We start from the raw sequence: 19,028 nt of genomic DNA on the forward strand, positions 1-19,028 counted from the left end.
AGAGACCGAGTGAGGAGGAAAAGTTGCCTCACACTACCATTCGTCTCTTTCTTTCACTTGTTTCTCTCCAGAGAACGAGACAGGAAGGAAAGGGTATTCTCTCTTTCTTACCCTTGACACCAGAACTTGACCTGGGAGATTACCTTTGATTTTTAATTCAACATGACTCATTCATCCTTCCACTCACTCATCCATAGAATAGTGAATGCACAGAGAGTGGATCAATATCTTCACACAGCGATCCACACAGAAAACATTCCCATCTGAAAAGAGAGAAGAGGAGTAGATGGTCTCTTGACTTTCTGAGCTGTAGTAATTTCCCTGGGCACAGTGCTCCCATTGGAACAAAAAGTTCCCCTTACACACACCATCTCATCATATCACCATATCTTTGCACACACAATATCATATAACATAATCTTGTCCAGGCCTATTTCCCAGCCCTCCGCCCATGTCAAAACACCCAAAACACCAGCCCAGATCCCTATCATGTCCCAGCTCTCAGCAGCACACACCCTTTCCTCTGATATCCCCCTCTCTCCATGGCCTCCAACAGCAGACATACACACAGAGAACTGGTCCTTCCTCCATCCTGATGAGGTGAGAGAGGAGGAGCTCACAGATATAACTACTGTAAGCTGGGCCCTCTACCATACACACAGAACTTCTCACCCAACCCTCATACACACACATACTGGGTTTCTAGTGGTTAGAGCAAAGGCCAGAGATGGCTGACAGATATGAAGCCGTGCTTTCAAAACGTTACAAGGTACTGTGTACACTCAGAGCCCATGTTGAATATCGACTAGGAATGTATATTTCAGCGATGGAGAGGTAGGGAGGTGAAAGGGAGATAAAATAAGAAATAAAAAAGGGGGGATAAGAAACAAGAGGGCAAAATAAATAAATAAATAAATAAATAAATAAATAAAAATAAGTACAGGGAGTAGTATGACTGTCTTACCTTGGCAGGAGCTCCCTCTCTCCTCATAGCCGACGTTACACAGACACTTCCCTATGGGCACTAGCCACTCCCCCTCTGTGCTACAGTACATACGTGGTGGCTCCTGCTCCTTTGAGTGATTGACACACGAGCCCTTCACCTCCACCAATGAATGAGAGTCCATGGGCACCGTGTCAGGGAATGAGGCCAGGTTCCTAACGATGAACGGGCACATCTTAAAGTACACCCTGACTGACACCAGGGCCACACACGCCCCCACGTCCTGGAACGCCAGGTAGAAGCCCTTCTTGGTAACAGGCCCCACCTCCCGGACCTCCGTGTTGAGCTTCAGAATGCGGTCCCCCAGGTCCATTTGAGTGAAGCTCTCGTCTGCAGCGATGGTGTCGATCTTGGAGAACTGGTGTTCTCTGAAGCGGCTGCCCTGGTCCTCATCCGTCTCCAGGTACAGCAGGTTGAAGGTCTCCTTGCAGGTCCCCAGGACCAGGGGGATGGAGTTACAGTCTCTCAGGGTGAACTTTAGCTCCACGTAGATCTTCTTGGCCGACTGGCGGGGGATCCAGTTGGTCCTCAGCCAGTTGTTCTGACTGTACTCCATCACGTTACACACCTGGAAGGTCCTGATGGGAGTGTAGTGCTCGTCAACTCCGCTGATCTCCTCCCACTGAGAAGAGAGAGATGGAGAGAGGGAGGAAAGAAAGGAGGATAGAGATAGAATGTCATTCCAATTCTTTATTCTAAACACACCAGGATAATCATACATCATGTAGTTTAGTCTCCCAGCGGTTAAACTTTGAATCAAAGATGTGATGAATAGGGAAACACTTGAACGATGGTTATTATTGTGGCTAAAGTGACACTTATTAAATTGCATGGCTTTAAATTACATTATTCTCCATCAGTCATGAGTAGCTGAATGAATGAGTCTCTCCTACACACAGAGGTCTGCTCTGGGTAAGTGGAACTTCATTTTAATGATGAACAGTGTGTTTTCTATTACAATAATAGTGATTTACTTGGCAACCAACAGCATTCATCATTTCTCTTATTTTAACCGTCCCCCATTTCTCTTGCTCTGTCAACATCATCCTTTCTCCGCACTCCCTCTCTCTCTCTGATTGCAGCTGTTGAAGCCAGGTATTCTTCTCACACACATCTTCTACATATGGAAGTCTCTTTCCAGCATTAGAGGGGATTCTTTGTTGTCCTTCCACAGACTTTTAGCAAGGGTACGAACAAGGGTACGAAGAAACCTCTCTCTCTCTCACTTTGAAAGGAGATGACTGATGGATCTAGGGAACAGGGTTCATACTATTACGAGTTCATGTGTCTTCATGTAGAGCGATATGATGCACATTGAAATATATCAAATGTAATTGTTAGTGCTGTCTCTTTCCACTAATGCTGTCTTTGTATAAGTTCTCTGTGATCCACAAACACTGGAAGAGGATCCCCCACACACACAGGGTTGCCAGCGAGGTTAGAGAGGGGCAGTGAAAGCAGAGGTTAGAAATGAAACCCAGGTGTGAGCTCAGAGTAACTGAGATATGCAGTGTGTGTGTGTGTGTGTGTGTGTGTGTGTGTGTGTGTGTGTGTGTGTGTGTGTGTGTGTGTGTGTGTGTGTGTGTGTGTGTGTGTGTGTGTGTGTGTGTGTGTGTGTGTGTGTGTGCGCGCGCACGCGCGTTTGTGTGTGTGTGTGTGTGTGTGTGTGTGTGTGTGTGTGTGTGTGTGTGTGTGTGTGTGTGTGTGTGTGTGTGTGTGTGTGTGTGTGTGTGTGCGTGCGTGCGTGCGTGCGTGCGTGCGTGCGTGTGTGTGTGTGCGTGCGTGTGTGTGTGTGTGTGTGCGTGTGTGTGTGCGTGTGTTTGTACCACCCCATTCCAGAGAGTTACTGTGCATTAAACCACTGCTGCCAAAACAAATGAAAGTTATTCTACGATGTGCAGACCATCCCCTGCCATACATGACATCATTATGACAAACTTCACCCTTCCCTCGCTCCTTTCCACTATTCCTTTCTCCTCTTTACTTTCTCCCTCTCTTTCTGCATGTCTTTGACATGAGAGACGTCATCTCTCAACTGTACAGCCTCTGTACATCCTGTCTTTAGTTGTGATGATGACATTGGGCTTGTATAACTATCTCTTTACAACACTGACACCAACAAGGAGGGGGAGAGGGGATAGAGGGAGGGGGGCAGAGAAAGGGGGAAAGAGGAGAGAGAGAAATGAAACGGTTGAACCAGCAGTTGGCAAAGCCCTAACACGACTCCCCAGTGTGCACTGGCTATGAAGGCAGGCCAACAAGCATGCTCACACACACACACAAGCTGCCAGCTAGCTGAGTCTCTGGCAGCGGGGTAGTGAGAGAGGAGAGCTGGTGTTTCAGAGAGGGAGATATGTAATAACCTTATAATCCTTCTCCTGATCACGTTACAGTGGAATTACATTAGTTAGAAAAGACTGACATTTCTACAGCCCTGTGGTAGTATCATATAAATGACCCCTGTGATTTAGCCTTCACAGACACACACTCAACAACACACACGTACAAGTGTATCCACTCTCACACACAAGTTTCTCAGTTTCCATACTCGTCCTCTTAATTGAAATGCCTGTGAGGTCAGAATTACAGTTACTAGGTTTCCATTATTAAAGGGAGAGAGTGGGAGGAGGGAAAGAGAGACAAAAGGTCAGAGAGAAAGAGTATGTGTGCTCCAGAGAGAAACACACACAGAGAGAGAAAGTGACAGAGTGACAGACAGAATGTACTCTATAAGGCCAGTGTTAGGCAGTAGTAGGGGTCTAAAACTAACTTTCTATATGTCAGGACAACTCTCTCACACTAATTGATATAAAACAACATTCAGACCCTACCCCTGAACTCTGACCCCTGTCCCCAGGTCACGGGGGTCCACCTAATGATCAGACACTCTGACCAAGAAGCGGGCTTCCCAGGCCACTTCAAAGGCCTGAGGGACACAGCTTCAGTCCAATGACACATTTCATTTAGTTGTTTCCTTGTTTTCAACCATCTAAGGTATTTTCTGAACATAAAATTGAAACAATGGATATTATTTACAGTTTGAATCAATGTATTCAGGGTTTAGAAATGTAATGGAGCCGGACTCCTGATATGGATGACTGTGACCCAACAGAGAAGGACAGTGGTGAAACCTGAAGCTTCATTGATCTGACTAATGTCCAATAAGGAGTCCGGTTCAGCTGCTTGATTGAGACAAGTCATTTCTTTATTTCTTTTTCACTCTTAATTCTCTCCATTCTCACAGTGTGGTAGTAACCAGAGAACCAAGTGCAGAGCAGCTTTAGTTTCCTGATTTGGGTCACCATGACAGAACTCAGAAGACTTTCATCACAGGTTGGACCAGAGAAAACCATAACACTACCTACCACCACCCACCCCACCACCACCCCCCTTTACACCCCCCCTACAGTCCCCCTCTATAGCAGGCCCTCTCCAGGCCTCACCATGTGCTAATCTCTCGTTTATGGACAGGCTTTTCTCTTCTCTCCCAGTGCAGCTGGGGCCTCTCACTCAGTCAGTCAGTCAGTCAGTCAGTTTGTATTTGGGGGAATATGGTGCTATGGTGACTAAATGAGTTTGGGTATTACAATACATGGAGACTGAGGAGTAGTGGACTCTGGCCAAAAGAGCTGTGCCATTAGGCTCTGGACTGGAGAGCAGTAATGTAGTGTGTCTCTCTGGGATTGGATGAGGCGATGCCAAGAGAGCATAGTGTGTACATGTCTTTGCAGGCCCAGACCTCAGGCTCCCAGCACCATATATAGTTTCTCATTAGTCCAGACATGATATTCAGTGGGAGATGAGTTCCTTCTCTGGTTCCTCAGAGAATATATCTGTAAATTGGTGGGGGTAAACTGTTAGGGATTTCTCCTTCCAAAGATGTGAAACATAGGCCTGCTGAGGGCACCATGATGATGAGGTCGTCCACATCTTAATCAACAATGAGTCATCAAGAACTCCTAATCGACACCAGAGTGATCGTGACACAGACCCCAGGCCTATGGCTGAATTAGAATGAGGCTAGGGTGCACAGTGGGGTTGGGGTGCTGTTTGTGCTGTAACACCGGAGCATTTTGTGCCGTAACACCGGGTAGCACTTTGCTTACAGACCAGGGGCCCATCTGTCACCGTCAATATGTATTGTGTGTGTGTGTGTGTGTGTGTGTGTGTGTGTGTGTGTGTGTGTGTGTGTGTGTGTGTGTGTGTGTGTGTGTGTGTGTGTGTGTGTGTGTGTGTGTGTGTGTGTGTGTGTGTGTGTGTGTGTGTGTGTGTGTGTGTGTGTGTGTGTGTGGCCCCATGCCACCACATTTTGAGAAATCATTTCAGAGGGACTGGCTCTCAGGACAGAATGCTTATCAACCGCCGTCAGCCAACGACATGAGTAATTACCCATGATTCACCTTGAGGACTTGATCATCAGCACTCTCTCTCTCCCCCTCTCTCTTCATTCAGCGCTCTCTCTCCACCTTCCTCTTCATCCAGCACACTCTCCTTCCCCCTCTCTTTCTCTTCATCCCCCTCTCTCTCACCGTTCAAGACCACAGCAGGCAGTGGTTTCTGCAGGGTTATTCAGTAGTGCATCTACGTACTGTACCTTAGTTCAACCCACTCACTGTATTTTCAATCTGTTCTGAATCTTTCAACTTTACATAGAGGAATTCCCACTCTCAAAGGTTATGTCAATTACCCAAACCTGGCCTCAAACCCAGTCCAAAATAAGCAGGAAACATTAAAAGTCAGTGTTCTGTAAGTGTGTTTGGTTCAACCTTACAAAATAACCTCTAGGTTTTATAGTGCCGGTAGTTAATATATAGCTGGTGGAAACCAGGGCTGGCAGCTCTATAGAACAAATGAGAGGATTACCTTTAGCTCCAGCCAGCCAACACTTCATAAAGTTCAGAGGAGAAATGGGCTGCTGCAGCCCACGAGGCCAGTACGGTAACGGGTAGACAAATAAACACAGTAGACCAACACACAGAACCACACACACACACATACGCAGACTTAGACCGTGGCATTGGTAGAGACACAGGAGGAAGTAGGTAGAATAGGGAAGGGAAGGAAGTCATGCAGTTTTGTGTTTTGATTGTGTTGTTGTACTACTGAATTATTAATGTTTGATCTCTGTGTTGTAATACTAGGTTAGTAAGGTTTGATCTCTGTGTTGTAATGCTAGGTTAGTAAGGTTTGATCTCTGTGTTGTAATACTAGGTTAGTAAGGTTTGATCTCTGTGTTGTAATACTAGGTTAGTAAGGTTTGATCTCTGTGTTGTAATGCTAGGTTAGTAAGGTTTGATCTCTGTGTTGTAATACTAGGTTAGTAAGGTTTGATCTCTGTGTTGTAATACTAGGTTAGTAAGGTTTGATCTCTGTGTTGTAATACTAGGTTAGTAAGGTTTGATCTCTGTGTTGTAATACTAGGTTAGTAAGGTTTGATCTTTGTGTTGTAATACTAGGTTAGTAAGGTTTGATCTCTGTGTTGTAATACTAGGTTAGTAAGGTTTGATCTCTGTCTTGTAATACTATGTTAGTAAGGTTTGATCTCTGTGTTGTAATGCTAGGTTAATAAGGTTTGATCTCTGTGTTGTAATACTAGGTTAGTAAGGTTTGATCTCTGTGTTGTAATACTAGGTTAGTAAGGATTGATCTCTGTGTTGTAATACTAGGTTAGTAAGGTTTGATCTCTGTGTTGTAATACTAGGTTAGTAAGGTTTGATCTCTGTGTTGTAATACTAGGTTAGTAAGGTTTGATCTCTGTGTTGTAATACTAGGTTAGTAAGGTTTGATCTCTGTGTTGTAATACTAGGTTAGTAAGATTTGATCTTTGTATAACATATATGTTATATATACATATTTAACCATATTACAATCTGATCCTCCTCCTCTTTAACAAGACAAATAAACACAATCTGTCTCCCCATCCACGCATATGGTGAGCTCATCACATACTTAGCCTATGGATAGGTTAATCCCACTTGATTTAGCTCATAGGATTACAGAAAATAAGATGAGCTTGTATTGTTTGTTCGAAATGTCCTTAGCACCATTAAAACCTACAAATCTGCTGACAGGACAGAATGCTGACAGACAGGATAGAATGTAAAGGCGTGTGTAAACCATGAGACATGTATCTACTACTCACCCCGTGTGATGGGTAGGAGATCCATCCCAGCTCCCCCTGGCTGGCTTTGGAGTCCAACAGGTTCACTGTAGAGAGGAGGAGAATAACAACAGGGATGGGTGTCGGGAAGTGACTATGGGAAAGCAGGTAGTCCTGGCACCACTGTGGACATTTTGAATCACTATCCTTCTGATGACTAATTAGCCTCATCCTCCTTTCTCTCTAAACCTGGCCTTGGGACCTCCAGTCAAGAGCCATTACCAGGATAGTATTTACCCAGCTGCTCAATTCGCAGGACTCCTTAGAACACATAGACACACACACCAGGCCTGTTTCCCTTTGAGGACTTCCTAAAGCTAACCAAAACAGAGACAGCCTACTGCACTGTCCTCCAAAGCAAGAGATGTTCTGGTCTGTGGCGACCTGGAAGGCTGTTGAGTCACTGCTACAGCTGTGTGAACTGTCCCTCCTCTGAGTTATATAGTACTGATACACATGTACTGTAGGGTCAGGAAACCACATATGCTGTTACCAATCTTTGGATCTACAATCCCTGTCAGCCTGTAACTCTCATGTTCTAAGCTTTACATTGGATTCTTTAGGTTTTCAGATAAATCATGGGCTCTGACTGGACAAATGTACAACATTCATTACTACACTGTAAATATGAAAATTATTATATTATTTCACCAATTTTAGCTTTCAATGAATTATTTAGTTGTTAATGAATTGAAACGTTTGTCTAACGGTCATCGAGAGCTACGGTTAGATTGTGTGATCTGAATGGTGTGAGTGTTATCAGACATACACTACATGACCAAAAGTGTGTGGACACCTGCTCAACAAACATCTCATTCAAAAATCATGGGCATTAATATGGAGTTGGTCCCCCCTTAGCTGCCTAAACAGCCTCCACTCTTCTGGGAAGGAGAGTCCACTATATGTTGGAACATTGTTGCGGGGACTTGCTTCCATTCAGCCACAAGAGCATTAGTGAGGTCGGGCACTGATGTTGGCCGATTAGGCCTGGCTCGCTGTCAGCGTTCCACTTCATCCCAAAAGTGTTCCATTGGGTTGAGGTCAGGACTATGTGCAGGCCAGTCAAGCTCTTCCACAAAGATCTCGACAAACCATTTCCGTATGGACCTAACTTTGTGCATGGGGGCATTGTCATGCTGAACCAGGAAAGGGCCTTCCCCCAAACTGTTGCCACAAAGATGGAAGCACAGAATTCTCTAGAAAGTCATTGTATGCTGTAGCATTAAGATTTTACTTCACTGGAACTAAGGGGCCTACCCCGAACCATGAAAAATAGACCGAGAATTATTCCTCCTCCACCAAACTTTATTTTTATGTGTGTTATCTTTAAGTATCTTTTTTTTATTCAGGACCCACTCAGGAGCTCAACTCTACAGTTGGCACTATGCATTGGGGCAGGTAGTGTTCTCCTGGCATCCGTCAAACACAGATTCGTCCGTCGGACTGCCAGATTGTGTAGTGTAATTGATCACTCAAGAGAACGCATTTCACCTGCTCCAGAGTTTAATGGTGGAGAGCTTTGCATTGTGATCTTAGGCTTGTGTGAGACTGCCTGGCCATGGAAGCCCATTTCATGAAGCTCCCGACAACCAGTTTTTATGCTAACGTTGCTTCCAGAGGCAGTTTGGAACTCAGTAGTGATTGTTGCAACCGAGGACATATGATTTTTATGCGCTTCAGCACTCGTCAGTCCCGTTCTGTGAGCTTGTGGGACCTACCACTTCGTATTTCAGCCGTTGTTGCTCCTAAACATTTCCACTTCACAATAACAGCACTTACGGTTGACCAGGGCAGCTCTAGCAGGGCAGAAATTTGACAAACTGACTTGTTGGAAAAGTGGCATCCTATGAAGGTGCCATGTTGAAAGTCACTGAGCTCTTCAGTAAGGGACATTCTAATGCCAATGTTTGTCTATGGAGATTGCATGGCTATATGCTCGACTTTATACACCTGTCAGTAACAGGTGTGGCTGAAATAGAAGGGGTGTCGAAAACTTTTGTAAATATAGTGTAGGTGGACCTATGTCGGCGAATACAGCACTGCTTGGAATGTTGCTCTTCCAATCAGCATCCAGCATCCAACAACTCGTTTTATAATTACTAAGACAGAACAGTATGATAAGAGCTGTGACACGGGGCCTCTGGTGGGCTGCAGTGCCGCTGGTGCAACAACAAAGCAGGGAAAAAGCTCATTTAATCTTGATTCAATCTTCCTTCAAGATCTGTGTTTTCAAGGGAGGCTGGGATCAGATATCCTGACTAACAAGTGTTTGAGAGGAGAGTGAAGATCTGTGTCAGTCTCTATGGCAGGGTTCCTCAACTGGCTGCCCGCAGGTGGTTTTATTTGGCTCCCCAAAAAATGTTTTACAAACATTGTTGGACATAAAAACACCAGGAAATCTGCTCAAAATTATACTAATTTTGGAAATCTGTTCCCAGGTATTCCTGCTCATAACAGAGAGACACATCTGATTGTATACAAATATAAGCAAGGTTTGAAATGATTATGTTTTAGTCAAACATTATATCTGTTTGGGCATCTTGAGGTCTACAAATGGATTAGAATTCTGTTCCAGCCCCCGACCATCCACTCAAGAAGAAAATCAGCTGAAGCTAGATTATGCTCCCTGCTCTATAAGGAGTTCTGAACATGATCCCAATTGGTTAGGTATCTTAAGGTTAGGTATTAACTCTATATTGATTTGCTACCTCCCTTTCCAGTTTGCACAGGATCGAGGACAGTACGGAGTGGAGAAGAGAGAGTATAGGAGGGGAGAGGAAAATAAAGATTATTAGCACATTCCAGACTGAAGCCAACAAAATTGAGGCTCACCTAAATTCTAGCCAAACAGGGTCCGCACGCACACACACACTCCTATTAAAGCTAATAAAGCTATCTGCTGCTGTCAGATTATAGCAGTGCAGCATCCAGCTCCATTGGTTCCAATTTACATTTCTCAACGAGCCAGGCCCCGTCTCAAATTGAGCCAAGCGAGGGAATTTGAGAGCAGAAAATGAGATGGCTCTATCTGAAGCTGCCTCTCCAGCTGCATGGGCCGGAAATCACCACCAAAGTCCCACACACTCACATAAAGATCCACATGCACACAAACACAAATACATGCCCAGACACTCACACAGAACACTCACACAGACACTCTCTCGTCAGTGTGACTACCCAGTCAGTCGGCCGTAGTGTGTTTCAGAAAGCACAGACTTTTTATGGTAACTAACAGTAAAGAACAGTATTAATAGCAGTCTTCTGAGTAGACTACTGCTGGTCTCTGGTCTGGGAGCAAACAACATGGGAACAGTCAGGTGAGTCAATATGGGAAAGACAGAGGCAGAGTAACACCACCGGCCTAATAGTTCCCATCTGATGTAGAGAATTAGCTTTTATTGAAGATTTCAGCTCTGCAGCAAAGTGTACACAGGGTTGTAGGCAGACAGGATGCACAGTGAGCAGTGTCTGCAGGAACACATCAATATGATATAGAAATCAGTCTGCCCAGACTGCCACAGAATGTAGGGAACACGCCTGTTATGACTGCCGGTTATGTATGTGTGTAAGGGTCTGCAGTAGTCTGTCTGCAGCCAGGCACATCTGCAGGTTGTGACTGTGTGTTCAGGGTGAAATGTTCTCCTCCCATCATGAATTATTCACACCGAGTGTCGCTGTGTCTGATGCTGCTGCTGGTTCCCCTCTCACAGCTCATGCATGCAACTAGCTCACAGTCTCACGTTGTTCCAAACGTCAAATGTTGAAGTGTTTAAGGTTAAATTTAGGGATTAACTCCAAAATCTTAAGGTTAGGTATTAACTCTGAACGGTTAAGATAAGGGTTAAGGTTTGGGATAGGCTTAAAACAACTTTCTATGGCTGGATTTGAAAATGCAACATTTGGCACCAGAGGCAACAGTGAGCGCTGTCCTGTCTCGACTTCCTCCGGCATGGGATGGAAGCCGAATACTGACTTGTATCACGTGTGACGTGGCTGCATACACGCACGTACACACAGTCTGTGTCTCTAATAAACCCATACATTGTGAGATATTGGATAACCTATAAACACCGCCTATACATCACTTCCACCACTTTACACTGCTATACCTACAAGTTGACTCATAACCCACAGTCCCCGCGGTTATATCCGCAGGGTCATTAAATATCGGGGCAGACAGGTTAGGGTCATTAAATATTGTGTGGCTGAAGGGCGTAAAGAGCAACAATACCTTTTAAAAAGTAATGCATGTATAATTATCGTGCAATTTGGGTTTCATTTAGGTTTTTATTTTAGGCTATCTGGTATTAGCGCATAAGCCTAAACTTTAGGGCTTAACTGTAGCTCGCCAAATAGCCTACACAGCCAATCGCCAAATAATGCTTTTGGGAGCTAGCAGAAAAAAATGTACGTACATTTCATTAAATAAAACAAAAGCTGCAAAAGGAGAGTTGAAAATAAAGAGAAGGGAGGGCCAGAAAAGTAATGTTTGCAAAAGATTTGGTGAAGTGGTCAAATATGATAATATCAGTGCCGGCTATTTTATGTGTGATGTTTGTGAGGCGCTATGCAAAATCGACAGTCACAAGAAGGGACTTCTAATAGGACTATGGTATGTCAAAGGAACTGTAGCCTGCTGTTTAGATAGGTTAAATTGTAACTGACATCTGGACACTGACGATAGGTCTATAACCTCTCACATAGCCTTAATAATAACTCCTGTAGTATTAAGCATTTGTTGCAGTAAAATTATACACCAAAATAAGGCAACAATTGGACTTGGGAACAGGAGTGGAGAAATAGTATTTCTTTCTGCATCTTGAGATAATTAAATGCTCAGTTAGATACCATCTGTAGAGGTGCGGTCTTAATCATAAAAGCATCATGAAAGCTGATAGTATTTCAACAAATTAAAACATGCATCGAAGCCGAACTGAAATCTTATCAGAAACACGTTGGGTCGCTTACAACCGGTCGAACTGATGTCATTTGGACATTTTGCACATTAAATCTTTCCCTTTTTTGCGTTATTGTATTTTTCCCTCAGAAAAAAACTTTACCGATGTCAACTAGAATTAAACTAGAATTCATTCTATCGACCTATTCCATTATTTTGTTGAGCAAATGTGTATTTAGTCTTCTAGGGCAACATATGACAAAAGAGAAGATACATGTATCTAATTACAGACAAGTTGACTAACAAATAGCCTACCAAAATGTCGGAAATTATAAGCAGAAACACATCAAAATCAGGCAAAAAAATCCTGCACCCCTGTCAAAAATAATTGTTATGCCGTCATTGACTGTAGCCTATATAGCATATAGCGTATTTTCTATATTTTCGGGTAATGGTTGGCTGCGGACCTCAGATTTTCACTTTATCACATATAGTCGGGCGGATGCGGATGGTTTATTTGCAATTGCGGGCGGATGCGGGTGAACAAACAGCTGATCCGCGCATCACTAACCTAAAGGCCTCCCATCCAGCAGATAGGTATACCACACACACACACACACACACACACACACACACACACACACACACACACACACACACACACACACACACACACACACACACACACACACACACACACACACACACACACACACACACACACACAGAGAGAGGGAGAGAGAGAGAGAGAGAGAGAGAGAGAGAGAGAGAGAGAGAGAGAGAGAGAGAGAGAGAGAGAGAGAGAGAGAGAGAGAGAGAGAGAACTATTTTTAAAAGCGGGGGCATGTGTAAGCACATTTCCAGACCCCCTGAAAGGTACCATCGCTCACAAACCTCTGCTCCTCCCAGCGGGGCTACTGCCCCGGCTTCTCCGGGCAAGGCCTCCCTGCCACCGGCTACAAATACCACCACCTCCCGGCGTCCTGGCAGGGAGAGAAACTACCGCGCGTCACGCAGCCAGACTCACCACTGCCGCCTATTCACACACGCACGCGCCTCCGCAAACATAGGCTACACTTAGGCCTACCAAGACTTTCTCTCATTTTATGCTGCACACTCACTGCTCAAAGATAACTTACACTGAGAAAATACACTGATCCGTTGGTGCAAGAATACCTCTTCAAATCAAGCCAATACGCCTGCCTACAATATCACATACATTCTGGACAAATTATCCCCCAAAAATGAACAATTCTAAAAGTGGCCGTATTACTTTCTACTCCTGGGGTAGACGAATTGCAATAAGAGACACAGTGTCGTAGGTCATCAAAGTTCCCCCATGACCATGGCTTTAGACAAGCACTGCTAAATGGCAGAAACATTTATTTGCTTCTGTAAATATGAGTGTGTATAGCAGGTAGCCTGCCCAGATAGGAGAGGAGATATTAAATAAGTCACTGCTATAACTCTGCCTTGTGGATTACAGGGACATACTGTATTACGGTAGGGAGTTTATCCATTGTCCTGCTACTAGCCTTAACCAATAGCATGTGGTCCTATACACATTTGATCAAAGTTATAGCCTATTGAAAACATGAATATATGTACATGGTGATACAATTCAGTATATAGGTTGCACCATTTTCACAGCATTTTTTAAATCTGAACTGCCAATAGTTCAATTTGAATAATGGGTCTATATAGGCAGGCCCAAGTTAAGGGGTATTTCACAATTCGTTGTTCTTTATTTTGGTTGATTTTATTTTTGTTTTTTTTTAAAGAAAAACTACCATTACCTTATGTGGAAGGTGGAAAAAATTGCAGTCACCATGTTTTGGTCCATGACCGAATTGTCTGACCTCGCAGTAGGCCTCTGCCCTAGCACACTACCAATCTAGCATTCATATGGCTTTTAAAATAGTACAATATCCTGCTAAAACTTTAACAATATATTTATCTGTCAAAGCAATATATTTTTCTTACGTCAGTTCAAATTGGTTTTAAGTGCAATGGGTTTTGAAGATCTCACGAGGACCTGATGAAACAGCCTCAGATAAAACAATAATAATGGGCGGTATAATGATGTGGGGGGAAATATAGCATCGAAGTACTGAGATCAACTTTTCTAAACGTGTCTAGTGTTGCAATAGGCATAAGATAATTCAAACGAAAACAATAAAAACAATATAGGCATAGGTAAATAAATAAATGAACCTTTATAAAGTTGAAGGCCTGGTGGGGAAACATCAGATCCCTAAAATCTATTTTAACATTAAAATGCTGATCCTGCGTAAGGCGAAGCCTGTGCGTGATGTTGAAACTGTACCTTGCCGAAGTTGTTGAAAGATTTATTCCTTCATCAAATAAACACAAGAGTAGCTAGAAGTTTTAAAAAAAAAACAATAATATATGTTGGCTAATTATAAAGAGTACTGTCATCATCATGATCATTAGGCCTATAAGTAATGATAATGATGAATAGCCTGATATTATTGTCTAATTATCGTTAATATAATTAACATAATGAACCTCTACATTTTGAGAGGAAGCATAAAAGGTGACATAATCCAAGTCGTCATGTAATAGTTAAGTTTTACATTTCTAAAACGTCCATATTTTCCCCCGCCTTACAACAGGACGATATCACCTGCTTCACAGATTATTCTGAACATTCACAAAACACACACACACACACGCACGGTCCTAAAGCTATCCTAAAGCTATCCTATATCACAGTCTATTATTTTAGGGTATGGGTTTTATATAATGCAGCCCAATGAGCCATGCGAGTCGTGGTTCCGCTAAGCCCCAAAATGGGGCGTTACGGATTGAACAGTGGTTGGACTGTATTACTAATGTCAATTTACGACTTTGTATGCTCTGAAATGATAGATATGATATTTGGCAACAAAATTCAGTGAATATTTCCAATATGACGTTATTTTATTTAACTAGGCAAGTCAGTTAAGAACAAATTCTTATTTACAATGACGGCCTATACCGGCCAAACCCTAACCTGGACGACGTAGGGTCAATTGTAGATGCATAGCCTATAAGCTTAACCTACATTTTGCGGGAAAAGCTATATAGGCATATCAAATAAGATACTTTTATATTGCCAAGGCCCCATTTTTTGTTCTGCGCTCATAAAAGGAAACACACCAGATATCCATGGTCCATGTTCTTTGAATTTGAAAATGAACGGAGAAAATGTGGCTTTGTGCTAAAAGTTTTCTTTATGAAAGGAACTTATGCAGTGTAGCCTGTAAAGGAAGGGAGGGGGTTCTGACTTAACCGGGCCCCGATGACACGGTGCCTCGAGCACAAAAACAGCATCAAACAGGGAGACGATTCCTCTCTTCCCTCTTGCTCCGCAGAGTGTGCATTTTCTGTTTCTGATAGAAGTATTTTTGATACTTCTATTATTACAGATAGGCTAGAGCGTGTGAGGCTTCACGGTGAGAACGGCTCGATACTGACACTCTCTGGTAGACAGACCGGGTGTTTCGGGTGGCCATACAATGCACGAAAGCAGACTTTTATAAACAATAAGCTACAGGCTACGAAAATAATGGGCAATTAACAACGGATACATATTCCATTGTTATTAGAGTATTCTACCACCACAGGAGATAATAATAACTTCATGACCGATAAATAAGTGCATAGCCTACATAGCCCTAAACAATAATTAGGCTAACAAAAATAGAACGACTAGGCCTATATTTGACTTGACTATACTGTGTATGTCGACGTCTGGCCTGCCGAGATCGAGCTGTGTGGGCTACTGGAAGTAGTGAGGTGAATAAAAGTGTCAAACAGTAAAAGCAGCCAAAAAGCATGTGCTGTAGAATCGAAAATATCAAAGCTGAAATAATCCCCTCAAAATGTCAGACGTTTCTAAAAAACAAAACACATAAATTGTGTCCGGCCAATCCCAACATGCTGCCCAGAGACCCATAAACTTAATTAGGCATACATCAAATCGAAAAAATAAAGTAACTTCATAATCTCCAAGCTTGGTTTATTAACCGTTTATATAGCCTATGAGTTAGACTACAATAAAGGTCTAAAGATGAGACAAGGCGATACTATACGCGCCTCTACCCAGCAGCTTACATGCATGGAGAAATGACTGGTTTGTAGCAATACTAAATCCTTCCCGTTACAATACATTGATCAGCTTAAAGAGCTATGATGTGGATTGAAATCTAGGCATTTGTATTGCCCAAAGACAAAGTGGTGTTGTGGCCATAACTTTGACCTCTCGCGCTGGCCCATAGGCCTAATCCGTCTGACCTTTGAGCGTTATTCGTTGTTCATTTTGATACCATATTCTCAGGCCATTTTTTACATTCAAGCGTTGTCCTTTCCTTCAAGAAAAACACAAACGTGATACTGTAGTCGCCTATGGTATAGGCTTTGTGCTGTAGACGATATGTCCACCCTGTTGCAACAAAGAATAGGCCCATGGGGAAATGCTGTCTAGTCGATCGCATGTTTTCAGTTGTGTGCCTTCAAGGTCTTAGGCTATTCATTCATTTCAATTGTTTATAGGCCTATATGTTTACAGTTCAATTATGTTACAATTCATCAGGGAAAATATATTCTATAACATGTTCTCAAATGTGAATTATAATGCATATAACTAATGCGAAGCCTATTACCATGCTATTACCAAAACAAGTCAATAATAGCATGACAATAAATAGCTTAATTTTACTGAGCTCACTCTTGATTAGTATTTGGCTTTGTCTCACTATTGACCGTACAAGTAGGCTACAGGAATTTCTCAATGTGCAAATTACCTGAGGAGCTTTGCCATTTGAAACTATAGGCCAATCATTTCATAACTGGACCATGTGTGTGCATGCGTGTGTGCGGCGCGAAAATAAACAACCCATCGAGAGCGGCCTATTCAAGGAAAAGTAGCCAATGGATTAGTTAAGCGATGGAAATGTCGAGTGGAAGAGTCCTTGCGTACAGCGCGCTATGGGATATCAATCAGGAGAGTGTGCGTGTTCCTTCGAGCACGTCTCCACAAAGTGGGGCATATTTATATCATCCAATAAACTATCCGTGTGAATGAATACTAATTCAGGTGAATAGGCTGCATTTTCTAAATACACATCTATTGAGGCTAATGTGTGATCCGCTTGGGTTAAGAGGAGCGGAGGTTCACTGCCTGCCTCTGGTTCTTTAGTGTGCACTACAGCGCTTGAACTGCCTGCCTCTGGTTCTTTAGTGTGCACTACAGCGCTTGAACTGCCTGCCTCTGGTTCTTTAGTGTGCACTACAGCGCTTGAACTGCCTGCCTCTGGTTCTTTAGTGTGCACTACAGCGCTTGAACTGCCTGCCTCTACTCGGTGTTGTTGTCTTGGGACAATAGCCTACATGGGGATCTGTGAGTTATAATACCAAACATCTTAATGAACACTTCCGCATCCACGTTTCAAAATGTATTATTATCACTATTTAGAGAATAATGATGGAATACCAATCGTTAATTCCAACCAATATATGCACGGACACCCCACTGTTAAATGCCTAAAGCTGATTATCATGATCCCCCATCCAATACCAGTTTCCATCGATTTACCAGCGGGCCAAAGCTCTTAATGAGAGTTTAAAACGCGACACGGAGTCCGTGCATCAAACCGTGCATCAATCCTTCTATTGCATTACATCCATCTTGGATCAAAACACAGACTGGGTTAAAATAATTACACGATCATTTAAAAATGTGCTAAAATTCCGCCATGACAATTTTTGGACATTATCGAATGGTCTATCATGACATGTCCTGGCTGTCCCGTCCATCCACAGCATCAGTGCTGTTAGAACAACCTTAAATGTCTGGGGTCCAGCCTGCAACACGAGCCGCTGCAGCCTACCACGCTCTCTCTCTCTCTGGGAGCTATCTCCCCTCTCTAACATGGATCTTTACTCTTTACTCTTTCTCTTTTTATGTCAGATCCTCTCTCTCTCACTCTTACCTTCATTGGACGGGTGGATGATCAGAAGTGCTGGGCAAATAAACGACAAGATGAACAGAAAAATACAAAGTAGTAGTGGTTTCGCGCGCGGTTTGCAATCCATGACGGCAGGCAGTTCAGAGGGCAAGACAGCGCGAGGTACATAACTCCGTAAAGCATGCGCCACTGAATGATGTGAGCTCGCTCTCCGGTTCAGACAAGAGGCTCGCGTTCAACTCGGCTCTGTGGCTGATGTCAACTTTGACACCGAAGAATGAGGAGGAGTCTGCGCTCTCTCTGTCTTACTCTCTCACTCGCTCTACTGAACGGAGACTGGCTGGAGCGGGGGCTCTCGTTTTCTGCAGGGTCCTACAGAGCTAAATCGATTGGCAAAGAGACGCTCAAGTTCACAAGAGGTCAATTTCCCAACAGATGATCAGAAGTAGAAAGCAGCAGCATTCCCTCTCCAAGCATTAGCCCCAGGACTCCTGAGGCATTCCCTCTCCAAGCATTAGCCCCAGGACTCCTGCAGCATTCCTTCTCCAAGCATTAGCCCCGGGAGTCCTACAGCATTCCTTCTCCGAGCATTAGCCCTAGCAGTCCTGCAGCATTCCTTCTCCAAGCATTAGCCCTAGCAGTCCTGCAGCATTCCTTCTCCAAGCATTAGCCCTAACAGTCCTGCAGCATTCCTTCTCCGAGCATTAGCCCTAGCAGTCCTGCAGCATTCCTTCTCCAAGCATTAGCCCCAGGACTCCTGCAGCATTCCTTCTCCAAGCATTAGCCCCGGGAGTCCTACAGCATTCCTTCTCCGAGCATTAGCCCTAGCAGTCCTGCAGCATTCCTTCTCCAAGCATTAGCCCTAACAGTCCTGCAGCATTCCTTCTCCAAGCATTAGCCCTAACAGTCCTGCAGCATTCCTTCTCCAAGCATTAGCCCTAGCAGTCCTGCATCATTCCTTCTCCAAGCATTAGCCCTAACAGTCCTGCAGCATTC

General features: G+C 43.6%; 1 protein-coding gene across 1 annotated transcript; it reads right to left on the reverse strand.

The window, feature by feature from the left end:
* Positions 1–230: 230 nt before the first annotated feature.
* LOC124044441 (ephrin type-A receptor 3-like) lies at positions 231–18,293 on the reverse strand. Its single transcript, XM_046364075.1, has 4 exons — positions 18,057–18,293; positions 7,146–7,210; positions 957–1,625; positions 231–263 (listed from the first exon to the last, which is right to left on the reverse strand). The coding sequence occupies exons 1-4, from the start codon at positions 18,157–18,159 to the stop codon at positions 231–233; spliced, it is 870 nt and encodes a 289-aa protein (XP_046220031.1). The 5' UTR covers positions 18,160–18,293.
* Between the last annotated feature and the right edge of the window lie 735 nt (positions 18,294–19,028).

The sequence above is a fragment of the Oncorhynchus gorbuscha genome, linkage group LG09 (genome assembly GCF_021184085.1).
Source record: "Oncorhynchus gorbuscha isolate QuinsamMale2020 ecotype Even-year linkage group LG09, OgorEven_v1.0, whole genome shotgun sequence".
Lineage (NCBI taxonomy): Eukaryota > Metazoa > Chordata > Actinopteri > Salmoniformes > Salmonidae > Oncorhynchus > Oncorhynchus gorbuscha.

Coding starts and splice junctions, on each gene's coding strand:
- LOC124044441 (XM_046364075.1), bottom strand. CDS start 18,159: ATGGATTGCAAACCGCGCGCGAAACCACTACTACTTTGTATTTTTCTG. Junction 7,211..18,056: donor CATCCACCCGTCCAATGAAG/GTAAGAGTGAGA, acceptor TCCTCTCTACAG/TGAACCTGTTGGACTCCAAA. Junction 264..956: donor GCTCCTGCCAAGGTAAGACA/GTCATACTACTC, acceptor CTCTCTTTTCAG/ATGGGAATGTTTTCTGTGTG.